This window comes from Xiphophorus couchianus, chromosome 21 (genome assembly GCF_001444195.1).
Source record: "Xiphophorus couchianus chromosome 21, X_couchianus-1.0, whole genome shotgun sequence".
NCBI classification, from domain to species: Eukaryota; Metazoa; Chordata; class Actinopteri; order Cyprinodontiformes; family Poeciliidae; genus Xiphophorus; species Xiphophorus couchianus.
Genome location: NC_040248.1, coordinates 7,351,231 through 7,362,514, shown reverse-complemented (window position 1 = coordinate 7,362,514; position 11,284 = coordinate 7,351,231). Strand labels below are relative to the sequence as shown.

General features: G+C 41.0%; 1 protein-coding gene and 1 long non-coding RNA gene across 5 annotated transcripts in view; one reads left to right on the top strand and one right to left on the bottom strand.

The window, feature by feature from the left end:
- Positions 1-8,772, top strand: part of slc4a2b (solute carrier family 4 member 2b) — a 45,303-nt gene extending 36,531 nt beyond the window's left edge. For 3 of the 4 annotated variants that reach the window (XM_028004797.1, XM_028004798.1, XM_028004800.1), the window contains 14 exons: positions 522-723; positions 793-901; positions 1,542-1,726; positions 2,377-2,596; positions 2,829-3,035; positions 3,746-3,894; positions 4,325-4,519; positions 4,785-5,012; positions 5,731-5,820; positions 5,898-6,064; positions 6,778-7,031; positions 7,099-7,268; positions 7,585-7,758; positions 8,481-8,772. In XM_028004797.1, coding sequence (XP_027860598.1) covers positions 522-723; positions 793-901; positions 1,542-1,726; positions 2,377-2,596; positions 2,829-3,035; positions 3,746-3,894; positions 4,325-4,519; positions 4,785-5,012; positions 5,731-5,820; positions 5,898-6,064; positions 6,778-7,031; positions 7,099-7,268; positions 7,585-7,758; positions 8,481-8,561 — 2,431 coding nt within the window. In that variant the 3' untranslated portion in view covers positions 8,562-8,772. The remainder of the gene's footprint in view (positions 1-521; positions 724-792; positions 902-1,541; positions 1,727-2,376; positions 2,597-2,828; positions 3,036-3,745; positions 3,895-4,324; positions 4,520-4,784; positions 5,013-5,730; positions 5,821-5,897; positions 6,065-6,777; positions 7,032-7,098; positions 7,269-7,584; positions 7,759-8,480) is intronic. The other variant, XM_028004799.1, reaches the window with a different exon arrangement.
- On the bottom strand, positions 1,581-2,513 carry LOC114136670 (uncharacterized). The gene is made up of 3 exons (XR_003593858.1): positions 2,398-2,513; positions 2,211-2,325; positions 1,581-1,718 (listed from the first exon to the last, which is right to left on the bottom strand). It is a non-coding gene; the product is annotated as an uncharacterized LOC114136670 (long non-coding RNA).
- Positions 8,773-11,284: the final 2,512 nt, after the last annotated feature.

Sequence of the window (11,284 nt, the reverse complement as noted above, 5' to 3'; positions counted from 1 at the left end):
CACAATAACGAATTTTGCTGGACGATAAGATGCCCCAGAAGTTATTGCGATAAACAATAATTTCTTATGACACTGTTTTGGTAATAAGACCAACATTTAACACTGTAACAGGGAGACATTTTAAATATCCAAAACAAATAAACAAAATGACAGAAACAACAAATAAAACTAGTTATGAAGTCTCTAAACAAAACTGTCCTTCAAAAAAGGGATAGTTGAGACTAAAGCACCAAACTGAAGACTTATCTAGTATTTGGTAGAAGGAGAAAAATAATAAATCATGCAAATGAAAATTATTGAGCTTATTGCCTAAGTGGAAGCCACAAAACTATTCCGGTGGTTTCAAATGGCCCTAAAGATGCAAAGTTATCGATACTCGTATGTTAAATCTGCTGTTTCTTCTGTCCTTAAAGTTTTTTTTTTCCCTCTCTGCTGCTTCCTGCTAGTAGATGGCTTCATGCTTGGTCTCTGCCCCTCTTCCTCTTGCTCAACCTCTCTCTCCCTTTTGCTGCCCCCCAAAGTCACCCGAGCGATGAAAAGGAGCACGTTAGCCATTTCCCCAGAAACATCTCAGCAGCCAGCCTCGGCAGCCTTTTACCATACCACCACACCGCCAACCACAACCATCAGCTGGAGCCGTCTGTGACCGACCCGCTCATGGGAACCGTCAACTCCACGGTGGACAATGACGCTCGCATCGACATAGACAGGAACGAGCCACAGGTACGTCTGGGTTCCCCCTGGCTGGTAGAGGCTCTCGCTCACACTTCATCGTCTGTGTTGCGTTTTCAGCAGAAGGAGCCATGTCTGGGGCCAGGCATGCATCGGTCCAAGTCCAAACACGAGCTGAAGTTGCTGGAGAAGATTCCGGAAAATGCTGAGGCCACCGTGGTGCTTGTGGGTAAGTTATTCATATCCAAAACCAAAATAATTATTATGTGTTCTGGTTCCACCTTAAGCAGGTTAGGATAGGTCTATGTCCAAAAATATATATTTATATTTTGTCAAAATTATTCTTGGATAAGAGATTTCAGTCTGCTCAGTTCTGATATTTTGAGTTCCTTTCAGATTGCGCTGTATCAGGGCCTCCTTTTAAACTTAAATCCAAATAAGCTGCTGCTGGCCAAGACCCCCAACTCAACGTTTGAAGTCACATGAAAGTGACTACGAACAGATGCACTATAATACAACCGTACAACTTTGAAAAGCAGCTAGGTTAGTCAACAACAAAACTCTTGCCTTTTCCAGCAACCAATGATACAGCGCATACAGCAGTAAAACCAGCTGACCAAACGTGCTGGAACTCTGTTTGTGTTGCTTGGTAACGGTGCAGTGACTGCTGATTTGTAGCATTACATTCTGGAGGTTTTTGAAACGGCTCATTTCCTAGACGGCAAAAAACGTTAACTTATTTCCAGAAAATGTCAGTTTCCTTTTTTTTTTTTTAAGTTCTTGGGCTGTTTATAGAAGGAGCTGAGACCCAAATGGAAGCAAAAAAAACCATCCGCTTTAATACTCTGACTTTTGTTGTATTTTTCCAGGTTGCGTCGACTTCCTGGAGCAGCCCACCATGGCGTTTGTGAGGCTCCAAGAGGCGGTGGAACTGGAGTCCGTTCTGGAAGTTCCTGTGCCCGTCAGATTCCTCTTCGTTCTGCTTGGACCTCCAACCACCAGCATGGACTACCATCAGATTGGACGCTCAATCTCCACCCTCATGTCTGACAAGGTGAGCAGAAAAATAAATGGATGCTGTTGACTGGGGCTTGGCTTCTTGTGCCAGATCTCAATTTAATTGATTTTGCTTGTTCTCTTTCTAAAGAAATTACAGGAAATATTTTCAAAAAGGGCCATTTGTTTTAGTCATCCCTGCTCTGAGTTGCATGAGGAAGAATTAGAACCAGGCTACAAGAATTTTTGTTTAATTACCAGAAAGTTGTCGTCATATTACCAGAAACATCTCCAATTAAGAAAAAAAAGTTTTAATGAGGGGAAAAAAGCTTAGTTATCAGGATCTGACTTAATAAGCTCAATTTGTGTTGATCTTTCTTTGAAATAGTCCTAATGATTTGATGCTGATGTGTTAAAAGATTAACTTTCTATTTAATATAATGGTCACAAAAGTTTTCAAACAATTACTGCTTTATTCTGGTATTGTTGCTACTTTATTCTGGTGTTATTGCATGATTTTTATATTCAGTCATAAAACTTACCTGAATATAAAGTCCAACTAAATAGAAGCTGTAAAACTCGCTCACATATGCCACAAGATGGCGGCCTTGGTTGGGCGTGCTGAAAACCCAAGGAGTGCATTGGTGAAGCAAAACCCTAAATAACACATGTTGAGTTGATTTTTGTGCATTTTTCTTTTGTCCTCAGCAATTTCATGAGGCAGCTTACCTGGCGGACGACAGGCAGGACCTGCTGAATGCCATCAACAACTTCTTGGACTGCAGTATCGTTCTGCCGCCATCGGAGATGGGAGACGACGAGTTGCTTCGCTCTGTTGCTCGCTTCCAGCGAGAAATGCTCCGTAAGAGGGAAGAACAAGAGCAGGTCAAACTGCTGGCTAAAGAGCCGAAAAGCTTCGAGGAGAAAGGTAAGCTCTACAATCAAGGGGAAACATAATTTTATCATGTTGCTGTTACGGTCTTCCTCAAACTGTGGTCCTCAGCCGTCCTCTAGTGGTCTGCAAGGTACTGCATGTAAATGACCGTTTATTGCCGTGAGGGTTAATTTCAGGTATATTAAAATGTGTTATTCAAGATAAGTGGTCCTGATCAGCCTGAAAAAGTGAGAAAAACTGCTTTATAATGTCTTTTCTTACCCAGAGGCCCTCCTCAAACCTTCAAAACAGTCAGACGACCCCTTGAAGCGCACAAACCGCCCCTTCGGAGGCCTTATAAGAGACATTCAGCGTCGATACCCAAAGTACATCAGCGACTTCAGCGACGCCTTGAACAGCCAGTGCATGGCGGCGGTCATCTTCATCTACTTTGCTGCTCTCTCTCCAGCTATCACATTTGGAGGTTTACTAGGTATGGATGTGTCTCCTCATTTCAAAATGTCAGGGTTTTGTAATGTTGGAAATGAGGATATAATAAATCGTTTCCAAAGCTTTTCCACCCTTTACATTAGAGTTAGAATTAAGCTTAAATCATCTGACCTGGTGTCTAATTAAATGCAATTAAAGACTCTTAGACAAAGTAAACCCAACACACCACTGCTTTTGTTTTTGACCATTGTTTGAGTTAAGCTATTCAGTTTGACTTGCCTTCACAGGTCTACTCAGTGTTGAGTCTTTTTACTGTTTGCTGCTCTCCACAAGCTGACCCATGTCTTGTTGCCGTCAACTACCAGTTTAAAAAACTTAGGCTTAATACTGGATCTTCTCATGTTTTTAGCCTTAGCTTAACATTGTTTCCATTTTGTTGCTTGTTGTTCTAAATATGTGCAAATTAGAGATTTCCAAATCAGAATGCAACTTGCAAAATAACTCTTTAAGATTCAACCTTTCAAGAGAGTTTTGGTTAAAATTTATTTCCACTTATTTACATTACACTTTTCTTCTAAACAGGTGTATTTTCTTTTGTTTTTGAGGTAAATTGCATAGAATAAAGCTACATTAGAGTTGGACAATGTTTGCCATCAGTTTTGCCCACTAAACTCTGGTCTCTTAAGAAGGATTTTCAGATCTCATCCTGTTCATGTTTCCGTACTGAGGAGCTCTGTGTGTGTTTATTTGAAGGTGAGAAGACAGACGGACTGATTGGGGTTTCTGAGCTGATCATCTCGACAGCGGTCCAGGGCATCCTGTTCTGCTTACTCGGAGCTCAGCCGTTGCTAGTTGTTGGTTTTTCTGGACCCATTCTGGTCTTTGAGGAAGCCTTTTATAGTGTAAGTTTTAGTGGTGGACCTGATTAAGTTTGATTTGCATCATTAAACTGCACACAGTAACGGCATTTTAATAAAAACGACATGTAAAATTGAAAGGCACAAGGAATCATCCCTGAGGTACACCCCAAATGAGCAGAATAAATGATGATACTGTTCAAATGTGACAGAAAATAGATGATGCGAGATGTTTTAAAACTGTCAAAGGCAGTGGAGAAGTGGAAAGAGTTCTTATGCTGCCAGTCTCAGGTCATTAATCTCTTTTAAAATGCCGTTTCTGCTCTAAATTGCTCCTAAATTATAGCAACTGGGCTGCAGTTGCCTACACAAAATTATTTACTTTAAGCTTAAATAATTCTAGCTTAATTTCCACGACTTGCATTGACATGAACGCTGGTCGGTCCACATTTCTCACTGTTCTGTGTCTCCACAGTTCTGCAAAGCAAACAGCATGGAGTACCTGACGGGCCGCGTCTGGATCGGCTTCTGGCTCATCGTCATCGTGATCTTCACGGTGGCCTTCGAAGGCAGCTTCCTGGTGCGCTTCGTCTCCCGCTTCACCCAGGAAATCTTCTCCTTCCTCATCTCCCTCATCTTCATCTGCGAGACCTTCATCAAGCTGGGGAGGGTACGCATGAGAGAGAGAAGTTTTTGTTTGCGTAACGGACGTTAAGCCGAAGTGACTAATCTTTGGACGGCGTTCAAAACATGGGGTCAAAATGAGTGTTTTCCTAACGAGATCTCCTGAAATCTGTTATGATGGATTTACTTTGAAAGATTAATGGGCTGAAGGTTTATTATTATTATTATTGTTAATAATTATTGTTATTATCCAGATTGAGGACGGTGCAGTTATTTTAGGTTGGTGTTTAATGCAAGACTTTTGCATTCAGATATTCAAGGAGCACCCGCTGAAACGCTGCTCAATCAACAGCACCACAGAAGAAGAAGAAAAAGTTGTAGAAGGAAACATCATGATGAGGGAGCACAACGACACTCACATCTTCACGGTTACCGGGGAGCCCAACACGGCGCTGCTTTCTCTGGTTCTCATGGCCGGAACGTTCTTCATTGCTTTTTACCTGCGGAAGTTCAAGAACAGCGCTTTTTTCCCCGGGAGTGTGAGACTTTATGATTTATATGATGAAAAGTATTCAGCATCACTGGAAATGTTTTTCTGTCAAATGGGCTGAAATTGTCAGTATAAATGCACTCGAGACTCAATCAAATATGCTTTAAAAAAACCTTAAAAATGACATAAAATCTTGATATTTTACCTACTCAACTTGAGTAGTAGTTCAGCTTTTTTTAATTTTTCCTCATTAAAACAAAGAGCTCAAGTTTGCAACATTGTTTGGGCTTTATTGAAGAACGTAGAAACGATTCAAGTCGGCACGCCGCAATAGAAACACGATCTGGTCGCTCTCTTTTTGAAAATGTTTTGCTGTATTGTGCAAAGTTTAATAAATACTTTCAAAGCAGATTTGAAAAAAGCAGCGTCGGGACTGCAAATGATCTGTGAGCCACACTTTGGGCACCTCTGCAATAGGAGGTCAATATCTTCAACTATTTAAACTAAAGCTAAGATGATTTTAGAGCTTTATTAGCTTATTTGAACTATTATTCTCAGTTGAAGACCGTATGAACATGCCATTTTTAAAAGAAAAACAGGAAATACAGAAAATGTTAGTTATTGATCCTAATCTTAGTGGAAAAGTTGCAAAATTTGCATTAATGGTTGTGATCACAACTTCCTGGAGGAAATGAATATTTAGCGACATCTTGTGATTGGTTGTGTCCACCTCTTCGTTTCCAACCAGTTTGCGTTTTATTTTCTAGTGTCGCAGGATTATTGGAGACTTCGGAGTCCCCATTGCGATCCTGATCATGGTTCTGATGGATTACAGCATAGAAGACACTTATACTCAGGTTGGTTTCAGTGGTGTGGTTTCCCTCTAAGCCGCCTGTCCAAATGCTGCTGAGTGTCGTCTCTGTCCTCTGTCCAGAAACTGAGCGTCCCCAGCGGTTTCTCTGTGACGAGTCCCAACAAGCGAGGCTGGATCATCAATCCTCTGGGCTCGGATGGACAGTTTCCCGTCTGGATGATGTTCGCCTGCTGTCTTCCCGCGCTGCTGGTTTTCATTCTGATCTTTATGGAGACGCAGATCACAACGTGAGTAGAACCGTAGGTGCCATTTTGATTTGATCCTCGATGGTCAAGCAGCGAATAAACAGATGGGAAGCTGAGAAACCTCTGACCCAAGAGTGGAAATATAGGAGCATGAATTTTTCTTTCTGTCCTTCATTCCTCCTTTCCTTAAGTCTTTCCATCTTTCATTTTCTGTGTCCTTATTCACTTCATCTGTCCTTCATCTTCATCTTTCCTCTTTTACTCTTCCCTGCTTTTTATTCTTTCTTTCTTCTATTTATCCTTCCATTCCTTGCTTCCGCCATTGTTCCCTTGCTTGCTCTTTATCCTTCCTTTGATCCTTTTTATGCTTTTATATTCCTTCCCTTTTATCCTTGTGTCCTTCTTTCCTTTTTTATTCTTCCTTGCATCCCTCCTTTTTCTCTTGGTTCTTCCCTTAACCTCTTTTACCCTTTCTTTGTCCCTTGCTTCTTTATCCATCCTTCCTTGATTGCTTGCTGCTTTTTATCCTTTTTTTTACTTCCTCTTTCCTTACTTTCTTCCTTGTTGCTTTTTTCATCTTTCCTTCCTTGCTTTCTCTCATTCTCTTGCTTGCTTGTTTTAATCCTCCCTTCCTTCCTCAGCTGTATTAGATGTATCGTAAGCATCTGTTTCTGTTCATTTTGCAGCTTCAGGTTTGCGTGTCTGCATCAGGATTTGATTTTCTAGAAAAACTATCCTCCTTTTCTCTCCTTCAGGCTCATCGTCAGTAAGAAGGAGCGGATGCTGCTGAAGGGTTCTGGTTTCCACCTGGACCTGCTGCTCATCGTGGTCCTTGGCGGCAGCTCGGCTCTCTTCGGCCTGCCGTGGATGGCCGCCGCCACCGTTCGCTCCGTGACCCATGTCAATGCCCTGACGGTCATGAGCACAGCCGTCGCCCCTGGAGACAAGCCTCGCATCCAGGAGGTGAAGGAGCAGAGGGTCACCGGGCTGCTGGTCGCCATCATGGTTGGTGAGTGTCAAACTGGTACCTTTTTGCTCCCATTAAAGCTTCTTTTACTGGTGGAGTTTGTGTCCAGGTCTGTCCATTGTGATCGGCGACCTGCTGCGTCAGATTCCCCTCGCCGTGTTGTTTGGCATCTTCCTCTACATGGGGGTGATGTCGCTCAACGGCATCCAGCTGACAGAGCGAATGATGCTGCTCCTCATGCCGTCAAAGTATCACCCTGACCACACCTACGTACGCAAGGTGAGTCCAGATTAAAAACACGTAATCAATATCAATAGATGATATGTCTGATGCAATGTTTCCCCCAGAAATAAAGCCTGGCAGCCCACCAGACTTATAATACACCAGAGGAAACTCTTTGGTGATAGAATATTCAAAATATGGAATATTCATTGAACCCTGATCCAAAACCGCACAGCATTCTGGGAGATTTCTGGCAGAGAAAAGGCTTAAATAATTAAAATGTATCAAAATATAAGTGTTTCATATGAGTTGCAGGTACTGATATGAAATGTACGTTTCCCGTTGATAAACTGGACTGATTTGTGTCCATCAGGTTCGTACGTGGCGCATGCATCTCTTCACCTGCATCCAGATGGTGTGCTTGGCCGTCCTCTGGGCCGTCATGTCCACCCAGGCGTCTCTGGCTTTCCCCTTTGTCCTCCTCCTCACCGTCCCCGTCAAGATGTTCGTGCTGCGTCGCATCTTCAACGAAAGAGAGATAGCATGTGTAAGTCAACCACATGGGGGCGCTGTGAGCCTGTTCAACCTCCTGTAATACAGACTCTGTTCTTTGTATGTTGTTAGGATGGTGTGAGGTTGTTTTTTTGTTTTTTTTATTGTTGCAGCCTAAAATTGCTGAATTTGTGGCAACTTTTTTGAAAAAGTTGCAGCTAGATTTGTTGAGCTTTACTTTTGCAATAACACTACAAAATCGCTGGACATAACCTTTCCAAAAAGACAGGATTTTAACATAAAGAGGCAGTATTATGTAAAATTAACTTTTTTTAAAACAGGATAGAAGATTCTCTACAATAAGTGGAAGACATGAATGGATCCATAACTGGTTCAACCAATACACAAGTTGTTGTTTTTTTAAATTGTGTGGTTTTCACTCATATTCTGGTAGTCTGTTCCATGAATGAGCGCCTCATAGTCGCCACCTTCTGGCTACACCGTGTTCTGCGCCTCAGTATGTTGCCATTTCCTCTGGTTTTTCTGTGAAATCACCCATTGATTAAAAACTCATTCAAAACTTTAAAAATAAGACAGACATCAGGATTCATAAGAATCGAGGTTTAAAATATCATGCAGTAATCAAAATTTAGTTTAAAACCACAAAAGTAACATGAAACTAACCAGCTTTTTTAAATACAATACTACAATAGGACATTTGTTTTCATTTTGTTGAAAATTAATGCATCCATCTCCCTACTTTTTCTTTTTTTTTAGCTGGATGGTGATGATGCAGAACCAAAGTTTGACGAGCGCGATTGTTACGACGAATACTCCGAGATGCACATGCCCGTGTAGCGCCGCTCCCAGGCCTCGCATCACCACTCAGTCCAACTCCACTCGACACCGAACCCCATCAGAACCGCTGATCTCCGGGTCAGAAAATTGAAAGTAAAGCTTGCTGGAAGAATCTGGTCAACAACATCTCTGCTTAGGCGCCTTTTTGTGCTTGATAGCGACAACAAAATGAAGAGATTTAGCTTTATTTCTTTATTTTTTCATGACATTTTATTTTTATTTAAACGTTTATTTCAGGGGACAAGAGATTCCAAATAAAACAAAGTGATTGCAAACTAAAAATTAATATATAGCAGTAGACGTATGTGCAAAACTGATTACTTTTAGCCCTGAAAGGTTGCTATGATTCACATTGAATATGTGGAAGATATCTAGGATACATTCCTTAACATTAACATGTTGTTAGTGCTAGTCATGTTTTTTCTTCCTTTACACCCACTAAGCGCCTTACGAAGGAAACGAGATACTGAGCAGTTTTTTTCTCCTCATTCTGTCTTATTTTAGACAGTCAATCACTTTAAACATGAAGCTTGTAGCACTTTCTCATAAGAAACCAAATCTGAACTGTATTCTGGGTAATTATTTTAGCTGCTTAGTGTTCGTAGTGTGGCTTTAGTTGAGGGATATTTTTTTTTTTAGCCTGCTTTTTCATCATTTTGTTTTGTTTTTAACTCGGATGCTACAGTTTAAAAATCATCAGTTTCAGTGCCTGCAGTGATGCAAGATCACAAGCAGAGGAGGATCTTGGATTACTGTTAATGTTTCACCAAAAAATGCAGTTGTACTGTTACATTAATGCCATGAAATCATGTTTGTCATCATGCAGAGTTCACTTTTTATTTTAAAAAAATACAGTGGCGGTATAGATGGACTCGAATTGTCTGTCACTAATGTTATAATATGTTGTGACTCGGTGAGGAAATGCTGTAAATTAATCACCATTTTGTCCAAGTGCCAAATACCTGCAGTTAGAATAACAAGCTGCAGCAGTTTGGTTATCTCCGATCTGATCCTGCCGGGTTTTTTTTGGGGGGGGGGGGGTTTCCGCTTTCACTCTAAAACATTCCATATTTAAACTTTTGTTCTGTTAAAATTGTTTAATCATTTCAGATTCCCACCCAGACCGAGCAGAAAATTGATGCGTCACGCGGTTAAATCTTTGACTGTCAAACACTTTAAAACTGACTTCTGTTACATTATGTCAAACACTACTTTTCCCCTCTGAATGCCTCAGCCTGACTGAGATGGTGTCTTTCTGGGGTCAAAGGTCACAAAACGTGAAGTGCCTATGGGGTGGGGGGAAGTGACCTATAAGTGTGTTTAGGATTGCACATGTTACAGTGTTCAGCACTATTCAAACATCTCTGGATTATGCATCACTGCTGTTTGTGTAAAGCACAGGTGTCAAACTCCAGGCCTCCAGGGCCGCAGTCCTGCAGTGTTTAGATGTGCCACAGGTACAAAACACTGGAATGAAATGGCTTAATTACCTCCTCTTTGTGTAGATCAGTTTTCCAGAGCCTTAATGACCTAATTATTCTGTTCAGGTGTGGTGCAGCAGAGGCACATCTAAAAGTTGCAGGACTGCAGCCCTCCAGGACTGGAGTTTGAGACCCCTGGTTTAAAGAATACTAAAGAAGTTTTTTCTGCTTTTAATGTATGCAAACACTCAAAGATTTGGTAGAAGTGGTTTGTTTGTTTTGTGCAGTCTGTTGTTTCTGATAAGTGTGCCTGTGTAGCTTCAGATTCTGTGATCAAGTCGTTTATGAAGTGTGTAGATTTGGTTTTATTGCAATACAAGTCCATGAAACTGTTGCTGATAACTTGTCCATCAGATATTGATGACAAATAAAGTATTTTATATTTACCTGGGTTTTTTATTTATGAACATCTCATCCCTGCTTCAAATAAAGAAAAAACACAAATGTTTTTTTGTTTTAATCTACACCAACAGTCTTGTGATAAAATTTTAAGATCTTTTTGTAAAAACTTGAGCATAAAAGGCATTTCACAACAAGGCCGTGGTTATTGGCAGTAGTTACAGCCTCAGTCTTCTCTAATGTCTGGAAACATATATTTAGGCCGTTCCCCAGGCAACAAATTGATTTTGGTGCAGGCTTTCTTGATTAATCTCTTTAGCGCTTTATGTTACATTAACACCAAACGCGTCTGCTTTACATTCAAAGTCTATGTGGAGGCACGTCGAGGATTGTTGCGGCGCATTTCTAGCGAGGCGTGATTTGAACCGTTTTTGGTGTGAACGCACATTTGGTGTGAACGCACCAAAAGTGCACACGCGTCAAACTTGAAGCATCAGATGCTCTTGGTGTGAACTCACCAATAGCATTAGCTCCACTAATACCAGTTTGAATTGGTGCTTTAGCTCTGTTAATGGTGTCAAATTAGCATTATAATGTTGGCTTCTGCTAATACTATGTTGTATTAGTGTTTTAGCATTAGCATCTGGTAGTACATGTGGAATTAGTGGCTTAGTGTTGGTTTTCACTAATACCGTTTAACTCTTTAGCATTAGCTTGGACCAAATACCATGTTAACTTAGCACTTTAGCATTAATACCTGTTGCATTATTAGTGTTTCAGCCTTGGCAGAATTAACTTTTTAGCTAGCTGTGCCCACTACTGAATATCTCTATTTACTCCACAGCATGATGCTGCCAAATAAAATTGGTGGAAAAAAGATGAAAATGTTTTTTGTTTTTTTCA